A 20265-nucleotide genomic window follows, 5' to 3' on the forward strand; every position below is an offset into this window, starting at 1 on the left:
TGAGCCTGTGCTCTATGCCACAGCTACTGAAGCCCGCACACCTAGAGCCTGTGCTCTGCAACAAGAGAAGCCACCGCAATGAGAAGCCTGCGCACCACAACAAAGAGTAGCCCCTGCTCGCCGCAACTAGAGAAAGCCCGCGCACAGCAACAAAGACCCAACACAGCCAAAAATAAATAAATAAATAAATAAATAAATAAATAAATGTGTTTATTTCAAGAAAAAGAAAATCAGAAAACGAAAAATCACAAACATCAATTCAGGAAAATTCTCCCCATAATGCAAAAGAAAATTGTAAGTTCACACTCCAAATAGAATTAAGGATTCTCAAACAAGCATTTGAGGATATGAAAAGTCACCCTTAGTCAGAATTGCAAAATGGACAAAGCCCAGGATAAATAAAGGATTTAATTGAACTCAGAAAATAAATGGAAGAAAAAGACAAAATTATTTCAGAAATGAAGAATTAATTAAAAAGTGCCCAAATGAAAATACTCTAATGAAAATTTAATAAGGGGTTTGAAGAAAGATAGGAAAATAACCAAGAAAATGAAAAATGACATAAAGAAGGAAGTTAAAAAGTATCTGAAGGGAGGCAGATTTTTACCTCTACCCTCTTAGGGTTTTTCGGCTGTCCCTGAGGTTTAAAGTAGCATAAAACAGATTATCAGGAGAAAAGCATACAAATTTATATGAATTTTACATGGCACAAGAGCCGTCATAAGGAATGAAAACCCAAAGAAATGGCAAACCTACATGTTTTGATAGTAGGTTGAGCAGAGAGAAGCAATTGTGGAAAAGTAACTGAACTATGTAGAAAAGCTAAAGGAGGATAATTATTTTAACAAGGTCTGATGGTATAGAATTCTTTCAGTCTCGATGATAAGAACATTCCTTGATGATAAAAATGTTACTTTTCTTCTGGTTCAGTGAAGACATCTTTCACATGGGAATTTCATCTCCTGCTTTTAAGAAAAAGAAGGAAAGTCAGAGTGTTTTTTCTTGCATTTGCTGTTTTTCAAGTGCCTTTACCTCAAAATAATCTTTATGCCAAAGCAGTATATTTTGGGATGGTATATTCTGCCATCCTTCAGGTCCAAGAGAAAGTGTTGGGAATGAAAGAGGCAGACAGAGTCATTAAAAAATTTTATGGGGGCTTCCCTGGTGGTGCAGTGGTTGAGAATCTGCCTGCCAATGCAGGGGACATGGGTTCGAGCCCTGGTCTGGGAAGATCCCACATGCCGTGGAGCAACTAGGCCCGTGAGCCACAACTACTGAGCCTGCGCGTCTGGAGCCTGTGCTCCTCAACAGGAGAGGCCACAACAGTGAGAGGCCCACGCACTGCGATGAAGAGTGGCCCCCGCTTGCCGCAACTAGAGAAAGCCCTCGCACGGAAACAAAGACCCAGCGCAGCCAAAAATAAATTAATTAATTAATTAATTTAAAAAAATTTATGGTACAGAGCTAATATATAAAACTATAATTAAAAATTTTTTTCCAGATATAGAAAAACCTGAATCCACACACCTGTGAAAACTTCCCACAAATAGAAAAAGACCTGAATCTACACATTGAGAGTGTTCACTGGGCACCTGGGCAAGTTAACCTAGAGCAATCAACTTTGGTACACATCATACTAAAACAGATTTTAGAAAGATTTTCTAAAACCTTGACCCAAGGGTCAAATAACTTACAAAGGCAAAAGAATTAGACTAGCATCAGACTTAAAAGTCTACAAATTAAAAAAAAAAAAACCCACCACCACCACCAAAAACTACAGGGACTTCCACGGCAGTCCAGTGGTTAAGACTCGGTACTCCCAATGCAGGGGGCATGGGTTTGATCTCTGGTCAGGGAACTAAGATCCTACATGTTGCAGCCAAAAAAAATGAAAACAAAACAAAACAACAACAACAACAACAACAAAACCACTACAAATCAAAGGAACAGTGGAGCAGCATTTAAAAACCAAAACCAAAGAAACACCTCAGTAAAGTGTGAATAAAGCATTTTATATCCAACCAAGCTGTCCTTCAGATGTTAAGGCAATGCTGAAACAGTTTTACCATACAGAATTAATCCTGCACTTAACCCCTCTTGAAGAATGTACTAGAGAAAGGTTAGCAAACCATGGACTGCCACCTGTTTTTGTAAATAAAGTTCTGTTGGAACACAGCCACGGACCTTTGTTTACATATTATCTGTGGCTGCTTTTGTGCTATATTGGCAGGGTTTTAGTACACTGGGGACCATATGGCCCACAAAGCCTCAAGTCTCTACTATTTGGTCTTTTATAGAAAAAGTATGTTGACCCCTATTCTAGAGGATTCCCTGGTAATGGCTGAGAAAAATTCAGCATAGGACTGGCCCTGATCATGACCTTTAAAAATATAAAGATGCACATATTAGACTAGAACAGTGACAGGAATGATGGTAGAAGACTAATGCACAAATGTTACATACTGTGCAAAGTAGAAATAATGTAACTAAAAGGCGGGAGGAGAGGGAGAAGGAAAAATGAAAACAGAAAAAACTCATTGTTGTATAGGCAGTAAGTGGGTGATAAAGAATACTCCTACCAAAAGCAAAACCTGATAATCCAGATGGTGACTAGTTAAATAAAGGATGTTTAAAAAGAATAATTACAGGGCTTCCCTGGTGATGCAGTGGTTAAGAATCCGCCTGCCAATGCAGGGGACACGGGTTTGAGCCCTGGTCCGGGAAGATCCCACATGCTGCGGAGCAACTAAGCCCGTGTGCCACAAATACTGAGCCTGTGCTCTAGAGCCCACAAGCCGCAACTACTGAGCCTGCAAGCCACAACTACTGAAGCCCGTGCGCCTGGAGCCCTTGCTCCACAACAGGAGAAGCCACCGCAATGAGAAGCCTGCACACCGTAACAAAGAGTAGCCCCTGCTCGCCGCAACTAGAGAAAGCCCGCGTGCAGCAACAAAGACCCAACGCAGCCAAAAATAAATAAATTAAATAAATAAAAATTTAAATAAAGAACAATTACAAAGGTAGACACTAGAACAAAAATAAGAAACTTTCCTAAATGTCAGTATACACTTCTTGTGGGGAAAGAAACACAGGGAAATTTTTTTTAATTTATGGTTATAAAATATTATGATAGATTTATGACTAAACACATCAGGTATAACAATAAATGTGAATAGGCTTAATTTACCTATTAAAAGAAAAAGATTTACAATTTGGTTCACAATATAAAACCCAAATATATGTTCTATATCAGAGACCTAGCTAAAATAGATATTCTAAAAATGAAGGATGGACAAAAGTGTACTGTATAAATGGAAAGAAAAAGAAGTGGTAGTGATCCTGATATCAGACAACACAGAATGTAAGCCCCAGAGCGTTAAATATGAAAAAGGACGCTCTTGAATGCTAAAAGTCACAGTTTTCTAACAAAAACAAAAAAGAGGAAAGCCCTTATACCTGGATATTCATAAATTCTCTTATTAAACAACTCCTGAAAGGGACATATATATTGAAATTGCAGAATTTTTTTAAATGATGGCATCATGGTCTTTGTGACTGGCCTCTTTCACTTAACATAATGTTTTGAAGCTTCATTCATGTTGTAACATATATCAATGCTTCCTTCCTTTTTATTGCTGAGTAATACTCCATTGTATGGATATATCACATTTTAATTCATCCATTCATCAGTTTATGGATATTTTGGTTGCTTCTATTTTTTGGCTATTATGAATAATGCTGTTGTGAACAACGGGGTTGCTATTTGGAAAAAGGTAAAATTTGATCCATATCTCACACCAGGCATAAGAATAAATTCCGAATGGATTAGGGATCTAAGTGCAACAAATGAAAACTGATGAAGTTGAATAAGGTCTGTAGTTTACTTAGTAAATATTGTACACATATTAATTTCCTGGTTTCGGTAGTTGTCCTGTGGTTATGGAAGATGTTAATATTAGGGGAAGCTGGTTAGGGGCATATGGGGACACTCTGTACTTTTTTTTGCAACTTTTCTCTGAGTCTAAAATTATTTGAAGATAAAAAAGTTTGAAAATAATGAGTGGCATACCAAAAAATGAAAAAAAGGTATTCTATGCAAAGTGGGAAGCTAGACTAAGGCTTATCTTTTGAGCCCTAAGAAAGGGAAAATCCTGATACCATGTAGGGAAGAGAGGTGTTAGAAGGAAGCCAGACTGCATCTGAGGGTTTGGGCCAGGAGGTAGCAGGGATACAATTTAAGAAGTCCTCACATACCGACAAGGGCTTAGTTTGCAAAATACACAAGCAGCTCATACAACTCAATAACCAAAAAACAAACAACCCAATCGAAAAATGGGCAGAAGATCTAAATAGACATTTCTCCAAAGAAGACATACAGACGGCCAATAAGCATATGAAAAGATGCTCAACATTGCTAATTATTAGAGAAATGCAGACCAAAACTCCTATGAAGTATCACCTCATACCTGTCAGAATGGTCATCATTTAAGTAGTCTACAAATAACAAATGCTGGAGAGGGCGTGGAGAAAAGCGAACCCTCATACACTGCTGGTGGGAATGTAAATTGGTGCAGCCACTATGGAGAACAGTATGGAGATTCCTTAAAAAACTAAAAGAACCACCGTATGATCCAGCAACCCCACTCCAGTTCATATATCTGGACAAAACCATAATTCGAAAATATACATGCACCCCAGTGTTCATAGCAGCACTATTTACAATAGCCAAGACGTGGAAGCAACCTAAATGTCCATTGACAGATGAATGGACAAAGAAGATGTGGTACATATATACAATGGAATACTACTCAGCCATAAAAAAGAATGAAATAATGCCATTTGCAGCAACATGGATGGACCTAGAGATTATCATACTAAGTGAAGTAAGTCAGAGAAAGACAAATATCATATGATATCACTTATATGTAGAATCTAAAATATGATACAAATGAACTTATTTACAAAACAGAAACAGACTCAAAGACATAGAAAACAAACTTGTGGTTACCAAAGGGGAAAGGGGAGAGGGAGGGATAAATTAGGAGTTTGGGATTAGCAGATACAAACTATTATATATAAAATAGATAAACAACAAGGTCCTACTGTATAGCACAGGGAACTATATTCAATATCATGTAATAAACTATAATGGAAAAGAATATGAAAAAGAATATATATATATACATATATGTATGTAAAGCTGAATCACTTTGCTGTGCACCAGAAACTAACACAACATTGTGAATTAACTGTACTTCCATGAAAAATAAAATAAAAAAGAAATCATCACACTGATTATAGTTTATTACTATAATATGTAAGATAACATATAAGACTTCAGGTTGAGGTGGAAAGTTTTGATATATACACAATAATTAATTGTTTTTTGAGTGTGGGCATCATTTATTTCAAAGCTTTTAAGCTTGTTCATGGTATAAATGCACACTTTGAGGGTTGGAAGGATGGATAGAAAATACTGAAGAAGTAAATGTTGGTTATCTTCATCTTAAAGACATCCATGACTTAACATTAGGTTTAATGTATAGATGGTGGTGTTGAGGAACTGGACTCTTAAGAAAATCAGAAATCTTCTGTTTTTTAGTTATAGAAAGCCCTTATCTAGTCCTTTAATTATAAAAGAAGCTTAGCAAAAATGACATTTTCTCTAAAAGCATTGAAGTGACCCTTTCCCCCAAAAAATCTTAGTTTCATGATGCAACAGACAATTCTAGTAGGTCAGTGTTTATTACATTGGATAGAATTAGGGCCCAGGGTATGCAGGACAAACATGGCTATTGAAAAGCCATGCCTAAGAAGTGAGAAAGTTGTTAAGAAAGGGTTCATTGGCTTGTGGGCTAAATGGATATCTTACCTTTACCCAAAGAAAGATTTATTTCTTTAACCTCTGATTTTTAACATGAACTCAATCAGGAATCATACTTGGCATGGTCTTATTATTTTGGTTGCCATATTGGTTTTTTAGAATCATGTTTGAAATATTACAGAAGAATTGATTAAATACAGTGTTTGTAGTCATATATTTAAAGTTGGAATAGGTTTAGATACTCAAGCCTTTGTTATAATAGTGTTTCCACAAGAAAATCAAATTCATATTTCATCACCTAACTTACAGCTTTTTCCCCCCAAGAAGGTAATTTACCATATGTACAAAGACTGCTGCTATTTGGATTCCTTTGGATATCTTTACCAGTATTTTGTCAGAGGGGAAATTGCTTTATGCATGATCTGAAATAATTGAAATAATTGGAAGTATAATGAGAGCCAACATTTAGAAGCTCCCTTGTGCTTCTTTCTGCTCTGCAAAATAAAATTATCACTGAATGCGTTCATGTTTTAAAATTTAAGCAGACTTGGTAAATGAATATTGTTTTCTAAATGTGCGGAGGTGATTGTATAAGGTGGTTGGTGTCCCTAAAACAGGTGTTAAAAGATCTTTTTAAGCTTCCCCATACATTTGCAAATTTACTATGATGAAGTGGTAATTTGCAGTATAGAGCTGATTACAGAAATCAAGATGTAGTTGAACTGTATTTTTAAAAATTCAGATTATTTCCTGTTCCTCTGCTTTTTATGATACATGTAACATCATTAATAATGTTTTCAGACGTCCATGAGAGATTCGAAGACTTGTTTTGGTTTTTTGTGGTTGATAGCAATTGGCTTAGAAAAGAAAGTCATTCGTATGTGTGGCTCCCAGGATCCAGTTTAGCATCTGACCAAATGCTGCATTTTTATTCACTTTTTACGTGGATCCCACTCCATTTCTACATTCAGGTTTACAAGTCACAGTGAAATGGACTGACAATTCTGAGAAAGGGCTTGGGTAAAGCAAGCTGGGATTTCCTCCTTTAAGCTTCTTAGGGGTCTGGGGAAACAAGTTTTCTGGCTTCTGACCTAGGGAAGTAGGGTCAATAAGGAAAGAAATTCCTCAAACATTTCAAGGGTGTTCAAAAGATGCTGGGCAGGCAGAAAATATGATAGCGCTCCAGGGACATTTTTGTTACAGTAGATTGATTTATAAAGACAGAAATATATTCAGATTAAAAGAAAGGTGACTTTGGTGTATTATTCCTTCTTCAAATCATGTATTTTATTTTTTAAAGAAGTAAGCTTTGTTTTCAGACATATCTGTGTCACTTAACCTTATCATTCAAATTTTTGTCCCTACGTAATATATGGGACGTCTTGACTTTGGTAGGCTGTGAACACAAAACCTAAGCAAATCAAGCTAGATGGGGGAAAAACTCATTTTCCTTATCCCCAGCCTTGTGCTAACTTTCATCATGAGTGTCATCACTAGGTGACCCGTTTCTCTACATGGAAATATGGAAATTACTTTTTTCTCCTCCATGACGTGGGCACCTGCCAATTTTTCCTTTCTGATATATTCTCCTTTAGACATCATTCTGGTATTTTTGATATGTTTTCCTCTAGTCGTCCTTCTCTTATCTTACCTACTAACCTGAAAGTTATGTCCCTAAGTTGGATCTCTGTGGAAAAAAAAAAAAATAGCACACTAGCACTGAGGCAGAGTACCGTGGCCCAACAAGAGGAAACGGGAGTCCTTTAAAAAAAATAAGCATTTCTCTTTAATTTTAAAAGAAATATATAGTGCTTGTTGGACATTTTAAAATGAAAAAGTCTAAAAAGGAAAAAAAAAAGTTCCTGAATCATATCCTTCAGCGTTAGCATTTAAGTGTCTTGCCTTCCGGAGTTTTCTCTGCATATACGCAGGGGAGAACTGTGGGGGGGGGGTGGTGGTGAAAAGAGAAGGCAGTTGGTTTTACAAAACTAGAATCATACTGTGTATAATGTTAAATCCTGCTTTCTTCATTTATGTCATTAATAGTTTCTTATATCATTTAATAAGAATAGCTTATATTTATTGAGTATTTACAATGTATCACTCTTGTAGGCACTTTATACATATTAACTCACTGAATCTTTTCAAGAGTCCCTAATATTAGTGCTGTCATTGTCTACCTTTGTCACATGAGCAAACTGAATCACGGAAAGATTTTCAAAGTTCACAAAGCTTGTAAGTGATAGAGACGGGGTTCGCCCATGTTCACAAAGCTCGTAAGCGATAGAGACGGGATTCAAACTCAGATCTCACTCCAGAGTCTGTGACTTTTTAACAATTATGCTGTTGACTTCTATCACTTTGAAACATGATTTGTGATGCCTATATGATATTCAATCATGAATAGTGTTGATTTTGCTTTTTTCCCTTAATGTTTTATTTTTGTGAACCGTTTCCCTGGCCATTAATGTGATTTGCAAACATAATATTTAATGACTGAATAATATTCATTTGTATGACTATCTGTATGAAGTCTGAGGCTGTTTCCACTTTTTAAGATGATAAACAGAGTCCCTCTCTGGGCCTGGGCATAAAGCATCTTTGGGACTAGGGTCTCCCTACCACAGCCATAAAAAAGGGCCTTGTTTTAGGAATCTGTGCCAAAGGAAGAGAAGTTGCTTCACAGTTTACATGGACAGGAGATAATCGTGATAAACTGATTTCTGAAATATCAAGAGAAATTTGATCATTCTGAACCACCTCCGAAGGCAGGCAAAACACAAACCTTCTATGGCCTGCGTCCTGACTTCTCCACCATCCTGTTATCCTGGGTAAAAAGGCAGATGGAACAAATGAGCAGGAAAACCAGAATGAAGGCAAAAAAATCCAGCGTTGCTACTCCAGCAGACTGCAGGCAGCTTCATGACAGAGAGATCTCATCCGTGGGGGAGTATCCACGGGGTTGCCCAGCAGTGGGAGGGGCATATCTTCATCTATACAAATGTGAGGAGCTGAAACAGAAAGACAAAACTCTTGTCTCTGCTGAGCTACGTGGAAGTGGGGAATCGCAGGCCTGGCAGAAGGGAGTCCTATTTGCTTCTGGGCAGAGCTTGGCCTCCTATTTGATGGTGACACCAGCCTATGAGATGATACCTACCATATTTGCAGAAATAATGGAGAAGAATCTTAAAGTTCTAAGAGTAAAGCTCAGGTCTAGATCACACCTAAGTCTTGGACTGAAGACCCAGAAATTGGATCTTTTTAAAGTGTGGCCAAATGACGCAATGAACATCTGGTCGTCTTGCAGATTCACTACAGGGGCAGCCTCAGTGCAAGTGAAGTGCCACTCGTATTTTTGGGAAGCGGATGTCCTTTGACCCTGGTGGTAATCTTATCAAGGTGTCTGCAAACATCAACTTCCTGAGGGCTGCCATGGGAGGAGCTGCCGTGTGCTCAGCCATTGTGCCGGCCACAAGCTCAGCTTGCCACTTAATGTAACAGGTCTGGCCCTCTCTGTGGACGTAACCTCAAGCCTAAGCCTTCAAGCCAGGAGGTGTCATCAGAGCCAAGAATGGGGAGACCATACACGTCAATAACATTGATGCTGAGCCAAGGATATTAGCTGACATTCTCTGTTATGTGCACATCTTCAATCCAAAGTTCATCAGAAATGTTTCGACCTTAACAGGTGCCACAGACATAGCTTGGGGGTCGGGGTTGGGGGGGGACAGGTATCACTCGAATTTTTACCAGTTCGTACTGGTGGCATACCAGACTACTTGAGGCCAGCATTGAAATGGAGGACCATGTCTGGGGGATGTCTCTATTTGAACGTTGTATAAGGCAGATTACAGATTGTCAGCTGGTTGCTGTTTATAACAGTGGGCAATATAGGTCTGCAGGGTCATGTCCAGCCACAGCACACATTCTCCATGGGCTCATTTAGACATAGCAGGTGATGACCAGTAAAGATGAGATTCCACGTCTTAGGAAAAGCATGGCCAAGAGGCCAGCAAGGACTCCAGCAGAGTTCTTAGGTTCAGTCAAGACAAGGGTAAGGTTTAATTTAAATACTATGAAATTTCTACATTCTACCTTAAATTGAACAGTTGAACTTCAAAACATTTTTAAATGGGTGAAAAATGTTTAAAGGAAACAAGTGATGGCATTTTTTAAAACACAGAATAAAATGAAATATGTGTGCCTTTTTAAAAATTTATGCAAAGATTCAGCAATTTAAAAAATAAAGCTAGTATCCTGCTGGGCAAGGATTTTTTTTAACATATTCTATAAATGGTAATAAATGGTTTACAAGTTGCCTAATCACTTTGTAGATCATATAATTGGATTGAGAGGCAAAATACAGTGTTTTGAATCTGTGATACTAGAGACTGTAAACAAACTAAAGTTACTCAGCAGTTTTCAGAAACAATAAATTCAGCTTTTTGTACAAAAAATTAATTATGCTATAGAAACAATTCTTGTCCATAAGCCTTGGCTGAATCTCTAATCATTTCTGAAGTCAAAAGGGTTATGAATATTTTTAATATTTTTTGTTTTGATACGTTTTGCCAAATCACTCTCCAGAAAGTTCACATCAATTTACTTTTCCACCAAAATATACTGTTTTATCAATTAGTAGTTGTAAGCTATGCAAGAAAAAGGCTGTACCTTTTTTTGCTTTTATTACTGTACATCTTGTCAAGTACAGTGTCTCAGTGTACAGTTAGAGAGGCTCAGTAAATGTTTTGAATAAAGAGAGAAATGTGTTTAATGATGGCTGTTTTGGGACTTTTTTTTTTTTTAACATCTTTATTGGAGTATAACTGCCTTACAATGGTGTGTTAGTTTCTTTTAAGTATGTTTTTTCTCCCGTCTGGCTTTTCTTTATATGCTGTTTTTGCATATGCATGTTTCTACGTAAGAAATATATTAGCCTGTTTTCACTGCTTTACCTACTGTGAATTACCAGGTATGCAGGGAAGGTGTAATTAGCCTACAAAGAACATTACAAAGCTTAATTTATGTTTTTACATTTGACTCCAGGCTTTGGCTGCACACAATTTTTTTCTGCATGTCGTCTGTTAATATGGTGAATTACCTGAAATTTTCAAATGTTAAACTTACTCTTGAGTTACTCTCAGTTTGGTCATGATCTGTAGTTTGCTCATCTTTTGTTTAGGATCTGCATTTATATTCAGAGTTGAGACAAGCTTGTACTTTTCTTCGTTTATACTGTTTTTGTGGGGTTTTTGTGTCAAGGTTTTGATAGGCCCATAAAATGACTTGGAGAGAGAGTTTCTTCTTTTTCTGTTTCTGGAAGACTTTATAATAAGATTGAAATTACCTGTTTTGTAAAACTCATTTGTAAAACTGGACCTGGTGTTTTCCAAGTTAGAAAAATGTTTAACTGCTGACTCAGCAGAAGTAAAGGTTTAGGATGATTCAGGCTTTCTATTTCTTTTTTAATCACTTTCAGTAATTTATATTCTCGAGATTTGTCTGTTTCATCTACATTTTCAGAATTTTGGTGAAAGTTGTTCAGAATATACCTTTTATGCCTGCTACCACTATTATTTAGTTGTTTTTTTTACATTAATTAATTAATTTATTTTTGGCTGCGTTGGGTCTTTGTTGCTGTGCGCAGGCTTTCTCTAGTTGTGGCGAGTAGGGGCTACTCTTTGTTGCGGTGCATGGGCTTCTCATCGCGGTGTCTCCTCTTGTTGCAGAGCACGGACTCTAGGCACGTGGGCTCAGTAGTTGTGGCTCGTGGGCTCTAGAGCGCAGGCTCAGTAGTTGTTGCTCTGCGCATGTGGGATCTTCCTGGACCAGGGCTCAAACCCGTGTCCCCTGTATTGGCAGGCGGATTCTTAACCACTGCGCCACCAGGGAAGTCCCTATTATTTAGTCTTAATCACTAATCTTTCTTCAGCGATGTCCCATCTCATGTTTTGCCTTATCCATTAAATTTCTGATGTCAATTTTTATATTATTCATTTCCAGAAATACTGTTTGTTTCTTTTTCAGATCTGCCCGAAGTTTTGAAAGTCTCATGTTCCCTAGGCATACTTTTGGTACTTCTTTTATTTCTTTAAACATACTTATTATATGTTCTTCCAAAATTAAAATCCCTACAGCTTTGCGGGTCTGGCTCTGCACCTTGTTTCTGCTCAGCTGCTCACGTATTGGGTAACTGTACTGGCAAGCTCGCGCTCTCCTTGGAACTTTATCTATGGGAGTTCTTTGAGGCCTGGGTGGAAAGTATGTTCCTGCAGAGAGGATTATTTGTGAGGCCCCGTAAACAGGGTGAATTCTGATCCCAAACAGGGTGAATTCTAACGCTCTAGCGTGGACCTGCGATCAGGATTTCTCAGGGGTGCCTTTGCCCCACCCCCATGCCAGACTCTGCGTCAAGGCCGAGGCAGGCAAGTAGCCTCACCCACAGTCTGCCTCTAGAACGTGGATATTTTTCCCCAGTTTGTTCACTGTGGCGTGGGGCAGGAATCTCCAGGGTCTCTGATCCAACCTTCTATTTTTCAGGGCCCCAGGCTTGTCCTCGGACCCCCAAAATTCCACAGGTTAAAGCTCACACTCTAGTCGAGACCTTCAAGGATAGGCAGAGGCCTCTGGGAAACTCTTTCTTCCGCCCTGGCTTACCAAGAGGTGCAGGATTCTTTTCCCACCGGAGGGTTCAATTATTCTCCTGACAATTCAGCTATGGGCTTTAAAGATTTAAAAATTATTTATTCAGCATTTTTAGTCTTTTATATTGAGAGGGCTTCTTCTGACATCAAGTCTACCATATTGGAAGAAATGGGAGTTAGATCTTTTGTTTTCCTAAAAGACAAATAAATCTTTTAAAGTTTTAAATCCTATGTAGTAACTTCTTCAGAAGTTACACTCATAGGTCAACCTAATTTTCTAGATCACAGCCAAAAGCAGGGAAATATGTTAAAAGTAGCAGTAGCTACCATTTTGAGTCTTTTAAGAATGCAAAGGACTCCGTGCTAAGTGCTTTACAGGGTTGATCTCCTTTAATCCACCATCACCATTCTATGAGAGAAGTACTGTCATTCACATGGTAAAGAGGACACCTATGCTTAGAGGTTCCCATGACTTGCCTGAGACCACAGAACTAATAGGTAATTCATAATATTGACTTTGGATCATCAGGAAAAGGTTAAATTGTGCCTGATGAAATCTTTTTAGGCTTGGTGCATTGCTGTTTTTAAGGGCAGCAAAATGTGTAATATATCTTAAACTTCCATTTAAATTGTGTTGTTGCAGATCAGCATGCTGTTACCATACTAAAAAGGGAAGCATATCAAAGGAGTACTGAAGGCAATTTACCTTGCCTTCTTTACTACTTTGCCTCCTCGGAGAAAAATTACTCTTAGAATTCCTCCCAAGGATTTTCTGGATATCAAATCCCAAAATGCATCTGTCAGCCTGGATGAGACGGGAAACTTTGGCGAAGGACTTTAGAGATTAATTGCTAGACGCGGATCCCCTTTGTTCCATAATTCATCCCAAAACACTTCTCTCCCATGACTCCAGCCAACTGTGTGGTATTTGGTTATAGTGTTAATATATAGTAGTTCTCTCTGTGAATATGTTTTTTAAAAATTTATATACTTTTTTTTTAGCAGTTGAGCCTTAATGTTAGGAATCAGACTTGGAAAATGAGACTTTTCTTAGTAGTTTCATATGGTGATGTTTGAAGTACTGTTTTCTCAGATAGTGAATGTTTACAGTGAACTTTTGTGTGTGAGACGTTGCTTCCTGTTTGCCATTTTGGGGATAGACGTTGAAACTACAACGTCTGCTTGTTTTTCTCAGGCAAGTTTTCTCTCTCCTAAAGTAATCAGTCGATTGATTCTCTTACAAGTAACCAATCTTTATCAGTCCAAGAAAATCAAGGAAAAAGATTCCTGGCAAGGCACTCTGCCCAAATCCAGAAGAATGGTTTCCCTGGGGTTTTGACTCCCTCTGTGCCAGGCTAGTCATTGAGATCCGTGCTGCTGCCTCTGGGACCTTCGCTAAGGACCTTGACCTTAGAGGACCTTGACCTTAGAATCATCTGCCCTCCCAGATCCTGACACTTGTACAGCCAGGAACTATATGAAGAGCAGGAGTCGCCACCGCTTTGGAACTTAACCCACCCCTCCCCTGACTTGCATCCTAAGAATTCTACTTTCTCCTTGTGGGGCTGCCCACTGCCCTGGCCTCTGGAAGCGCTAGCCTCAAGGGGGAGTAACGAAGGTCCAGAGTCATGCTCACTAGGGCCTTTCTGCTCTTTCTATGCATGAGGGAAGTCGAGGAGAGTGAAAACTATCTTATAATTCTTTCATGAATGAATCCATAGCAGCAAAGAAGACAGTGCACTGGTTTATATCTCGTTATACCCAACCTTATGCTTCCGTGGAACTTCAGCTAAGCTAAACTAGGAATCTGTTCTGGAAAATGCTTTGGTCTTCTTTTGAACTTTTTCATCAGATAAACTCAGGTGTGTTTCTTAATACCTGATACCATCATTTTCTCGTTTGTAAAGTGACTTTTAAAAACCTTGTAACCATAGCAGTTCAGTCATGCATATAAACAACAGAAGAAGTTTGGACTTGTGAAGGGTTTGTTGTTATCTTAAGGATGCTACAGTAAAAGTCTTTAAGGTATATTAATGTGAGGACTAGAAAATCATTACATACTTAGATATCAGTAAAATTTCTGCAGAAATGTCTGAATAGTTTATGAGCTTTGCTATATTTCATAACTAAATAAGATATCAAATACTAGGTATTTAACACACTTACAGAATCTCAGAAATGATAGGACTTAGGAGTCGAGATGCATTTTTAAGCATGGGCTTAGAAATCAGACACTTGTGGTGTGAAAGTTCAACCCCTCCACATCATGCTGACTGTAGGACCCCTCTTAGCCTCTGTCTCTTCATCTATATATTAATAGTATTACTTTATGGGTATTGTAATTATAAAGTCAATGAGTATATGAGAAGTACTTGGAAAAAAAATAAATGCTGAATAAATGGTTGTTACTTTTATCCCTGTGACTATTCCCTCTGTTTCTAATTCTACACATCGACTTCTGTTACTCTTGGAGGCGCGGCCCCTTATCTCCCAGCCCATGCTCTGTTGTCTGTACCACTCTGGCTCAACAAGCCATGTTATAAACCTGATATTAGGTACTGTAGAGGATCCCAAAGAAGACAATAAGATTAACTCCTGCGTTTTCATCACTTCCTGCTCTGGCTGCTGTCACTTAGTATGACAGCTGCTTAAATGTAGTTCCCAGGTTTCCAATGAGATGATAAATTCCTTGAAAACAGGAACATTACCTTATACTTGTATAATATAATTCACAATGCCCGGAACATTGCTGGGTGTTCGCCCAGCTATTCCATGAGAGAATAGCTTTAAAAATTCTAATTCTAAGGGAGGGGCCATATGGAGTAGTAGAAATGGTTAGACTTGGGGAGAATGGGAGAGAGAGAGTGAACCAGCTGATTGCTAAGTACCCCTCCAACCCCAGGCTCTGCCAACCTTCATCAACACATGAAGTCAGGGGGTAAAACCAGAAGAAGAGGAACACCTCAAATATAAAAACGTCTTCTGGGTGGTCAATTTTCAGTATGATACTTATTTTTGAAGTCATATATTTGTACTCGAATATCGTACAAACTCACACAGGCCCAGACCGTGATCCTTATGTTTATAACTGAATCTTTAAGAGTGATTGCTTGCCATAATACCCCTGCTAGCTGCTGCTAATGTTATAACTATTTTTTTGTGATCTCCTGTAATCTACTTTTGCCATAGTATAGCTTAAGGTTAATGCAACACAAACAACATTATTTAGACTTGTGTCTTAGGGGCATGAAGATCTAATTTGGGGTGAAAATGACCAAATATATTGCTTTCTAAACATTATTGCTTTTTACTAGTTCTCATTTTTCCCCATCCATAATTCAAGTTAATGAACATTCTATAAAACTTAAAACTTCTTGTTTGTAAATATATGCCCTCAACTCTTTATTGTCTGAGAAAAATGGGGGGGAGAGCATTTCTCTGGTGATTAAAAAAGAAGAAGGTGGACAATCCCTCGGGGATTCTGATGCATCTATAGCAGCACCTAGGCCTTTGGGATGAAGATCAGCCTGTGAGATGCCAGGGAAACAGAAAAAGTAATTTCCATTATCCTCTCAGAATGAGAAAGGATGGACTCAGGCTCTTTTTTTCTAGCCACTTCCAATGCCTGGCCCTTATTTTCTTGCCACCGGCAGGAACTCATGAAGATGTTGAGAAGGCAAGAGGTATCTATCATCTTGATTGTTAAACACAAGAGTAAAAGAACAGCAACAGAGACAGTCAGGAGAAGGGGCGCTCTTGGCAGAATGCTGTAAATTATTATGGACAGGAATAATTTACACATAATTTATGGACACACCTTCGCTGAGGTTTTACAGCCATGCTGTAACAGTGGTTTTCAGTCTCCCGACTCCCAGCAGCAGAAAACTGTCTTTCAGCAAACTGAGCAGAACATGAATTTCGAAAGAAGGTAGGAAGTCATGCCACGCTGCTTGACGCCAAGGTGGACGGCGGAGTCTGCTGTGCCAGCCAGCTTCCCCCTACCCCGCACCCGCCAGGTCTGCACCTGCAGAGCGTGGAAACACTGGGCTCACCACTCTCTTCCCTGCCCAGGCCACTCGCCTAACTTTGTTTTTGCTCGCTGGCACCTTTGAGAGCGTGTTAAAGCTTTTCACCCTATTCCTAGAAAAATGTCCATCCACTTAGAATTCTGCCTGCAATTTCAGAGCATTCACGGACCGCTCCACCACCATCACCGGGCACTTAAAGTACATCCGACCAGTCCAGACTTATCAAGTCAGACTGCATCTTTTTCATGCTAAATGAAGACAATAGCAACAAAGAAACAGAGACAAAATATCATAACCTCAGCCACCGAAACATACTACACCCAAATCATTTGAAATTCTGTTTGGAATGAAACTGTAAGAAACCTAGTCTAGTTGTAGGTCTGCAGCGATGAGCTGGGTTGCCTTCAGCACATCATATAAGACTTCTTTGGGCCTCAGTTTCTTTAGCTCTAAAAGGATGGGATTTGCCTGAATGATTTTTGAGATCTCTTCCAGCTCTAGCGTTCTATAATTCTGTGAGCCAAATTGAGGCGAACACATGAAATCAATAGGCCTCTCCACAAGCAAGCATCAGTTTCTGTTGTTAAGTTTGGATTATTAAGTCCCTTTTTTTTTTTTTTTTAGCCCGGTTATCTCTGTGTCCTTCTTTTCTTCTTCCGTCATCTCCATCCCCAAACAAAAAGAAAATTGATTTATTTTCTTCCCTTTCTTTGACTCATTTAAAGTGGTCGGCTACTTTCCTGAGTTAAGCTATCTCTAAATAAGTTTGGGCTAGATAGAGGAAAAGATCATGGTGACAGGGAGGGATCAGTGACCGGGATGCTGATGTAGAAGGGCATTCGTGGAGATAATGAGTAATTGGGGTATGTAGGTAAAGGAAGTAGGTGCCCAACTCAGAGAAGTGAGGCGGGGCTAGGACGAGGGAGACCCTAATTTTCAACCCGTCTCCTCTGCCTCCTTGAAATTAGCCCTGTCATTCTCCTTCTGAGAAAAAAGGAATGCCTTGATTTAGGGCTGTCATGTCTCCCAGGCTGTAAACTCCAGTCATGATAATCATGCTGCTGAAACTGTAACAGGCACAGTCATAGAAGCCTTGTGGATTTTATCTCATTTAATCCTAAGAACCACTCTTTGGAAACTGGTGCAGCTGGTCCTGTTTTTCACAGGAGGAAACTGAGGCTCAGAGAGGCTAAGTCAAAGCCAGACAAGCGGCAAACCACAGAGCAAGAATCCAAGGGCTGGTTGTTTTTCTCCCACTGTGGTCCAAGCCCTCTGGGCTGCCAGTTATTAACTAGCGAAACAGTCATGGGTTTTACAGAGTGCTGTAAAACCACATCTGCCTTAGTGAATCTGCCTGCAGGCAGGTTTATTATTACTGTGCCGCCTCATTTTCTGCAAGTAAATACAATTTATGAGATAATTTTTGAAGTGAGCGGCTTGCCTAGCATAGAGGATAACCATTGACATGCTTCTCAGGATAAAAAAGATTTCTTTTTTTTCTTTTGCTTTTTTTTTAATTCATCACTCTGCCTGGCACATTGGAGGAGCCCAGTGAACGTGGGGAACAGAGACGACATGGATGTGTGCATGAATGAAAAGCAGGTCATTCTCCAGAGTTTAAATGAACTGATTTTGCATTGGTGAATCCAGAAAGCAAAACTTTGGCATTCCACAGCGGCATGGCTTTATTGTCTATATTACAGGAACAAACTATCATATAAGTTTGCACATAACCCTCTAAAGCTCTTGATAGGTTTTTTTTATATTCCATTTCCTAAATCCCTTTGTGCAGTTACAAGTAAAGTATTGCACCACTTTCACTGGAAAAAGGACTAATTTCACATTGTAATGATTGCACCTGCTCTGTGACAAAACCTTGATTTTTTTTAAAAAGCCGTTTTCCAACTTAATAGCGCAAGGAAGGAGACTGTCCCTAGGGGAACTGTGACACAACTTTACAATTTACTCATTGTACAGTTGTCCTTCAGCTCTGAAATGGGGGCAAAATAAGGATGAAGGTGGAAGGAAAAAACATAGAATAACTGAAGGTTATTAATAGCTCGAAGGTCGTTAATGACACTGAGGGGGTAAAAATGATAAAGCGAACACAGAAAATCATATTCTGTGAAAAATGAAATAGGATTGCTCTGAGCAAGAAGAAAGTAAGGGGGAGAAAAAGGACAGAGGAAAGCTTTTTAGTGCATTTTTGGGGGGAAGGAAGGAAGGACTGTACCAAATGAGTAACTCTGAATTGGAGCCAAAGAATGGGTTCTAGCCCTTACCAGAACTTCAGAGCACATCCCTTTAAAAACAGGTAAAAATACAACAAAATGGTGAATATAACAAAAAGGAGGCAGACTCACAGATATAGAGAACAAACTAGTGGTTACCAGTGGGGGGAGGGGTGATATAGAGGGAGGGGATTAACAGGTACAAACTATTCTGTATAAAATAAGCTACAAGGATATATTATACAACACAGGGAATATAGCCAATATTTTATAATAACTATAAATGGGATATAGCCTTTAAAAATTGTGAGTCACTATATTCTACACCTGCAACTTACATAATATTGTACATCATCTATATACTTCAGTTAAAAAAAAAAAAAAAAGGTAGGTCGATAAGACCACAGAGTTAGCAGAGAAGCCTGGTGTCCTAGAGATAATTTGTCCGTGCCCCGGGAAGAAAGTCCACCATCAGTTAGTCTGAACACAAGTGCCTGATGGTCAGGAGACAGAGCATTAGCCAGGGAGAAGCTGCTGGTACAGGAAGCAGGTTGAGCCTTTGTGAGGGATGGCAGGACAAAGCTTTAGATGAGGTGCGTTTCAGCCCCTCTGATGAGGTTTCCTGAGATCACACAGTACTTGCGAATGTCATGGTTCCCCTTCTTGCTACTGTCTACCTCTTTTTTCTACCTTCTTCATCCTCCTTGGGAAAGGCATTCATTATTTAGAAGGCAGTAGCACTAGTGAAATGCACATAGCTCACGTTGTTTTTGGAAAGTCTGAATGGTTGAGTTTAAATAGAAGTCTCAACAGAAATAAAATGTCCCACATGGGGGCCGTATGCGGAGTTTAAAAGGTTGCTGTGTGAAATGCTATAACCTTTAGGCTCTGTGCTTCTGTACTGCCTAGCTCAGACTCCGGATCGGTGTGCTGGTTTATGATGATCCGTTTTATTTTCATATCACTGGAAATAAAACAACAAAACCCAGTGGCTGCCTGAAATGCTTGAGCTCTGGTTATTCAATGTAGCAGCAGTATTCTGGTAGTGGGGCTTTTTGCTGTGTCCCCAAATACTGCACTTCCAAGCCTCATTCTGGTCCTGTTACCATGGAGGGAGACGATTAGTGAGTACAGTGAACCAACGAATGAGTCTTGCATTGAGATGAAAAATGAAAAGATTGTGTCACAAAACCCATTCATGTCCACTCTGGTTCCTTTGCCAAAGGCTCTTGCTGTGACCTACTTCTGCAGGTAAGAAAAATGATTTTGCCATCCTTCTATGACATGGCTATGGTGAACTGTTCCCAAGTGCCTTGGTGTGGGTGGCCTTGTGAGGATAAGCATTAATTATTTTAAGACCGCTGATGCATCACCTCTGGTGTCTATATTTGTCTTCTAAGAGTGCATCATCACTAATTATAGGTGATCTTGTGGGATTAGATCTTTTGAGTTAGACGAGGATGACACAAATTGTGCATGGAAGGCAAACCCTTGTAAACTTGGTGAGCCACGATCATTGTTCTTTTGTTGTTTGTCTT

The 20265-nt window shown here is 39.1% G+C and overlaps 1 protein-coding gene across 11 annotated transcripts in view; it reads left to right on the forward strand.

Moving 5' to 3' along the window:
• Window positions 1-20265, forward strand: part of UBE3D (ubiquitin protein ligase E3D) — a 292261-nt gene that overhangs the window by 107240 nt on the left and 164756 nt on the right. Inside the window, exon 10 of one of the 11 annotated variants that reach the window (XM_082474250.1) lies at window positions 11852-14882. The exons of the other annotated variants lie outside the window; for them this stretch is intronic. Within the exon in view, the coding sequence (XP_082330376.1) occupies window positions 11852-11869 (18 nt within the window). The 3' untranslated portion in view covers window positions 11870-14882. Of the gene's footprint in view, window positions 1-11851; window positions 14883-20265 lie in introns of those variants that run through there. 11 annotated transcript variants of the gene reach the window in all.

The sequence above is a fragment of the Balaenoptera physalus genome (genome assembly GCF_965194825.1).
Source record: "Balaenoptera physalus genome assembly, chromosome: 9".
NCBI classification, from domain to species: domain Eukaryota; kingdom Metazoa; phylum Chordata; class Mammalia; order Artiodactyla; family Balaenopteridae; genus Balaenoptera; species Balaenoptera physalus.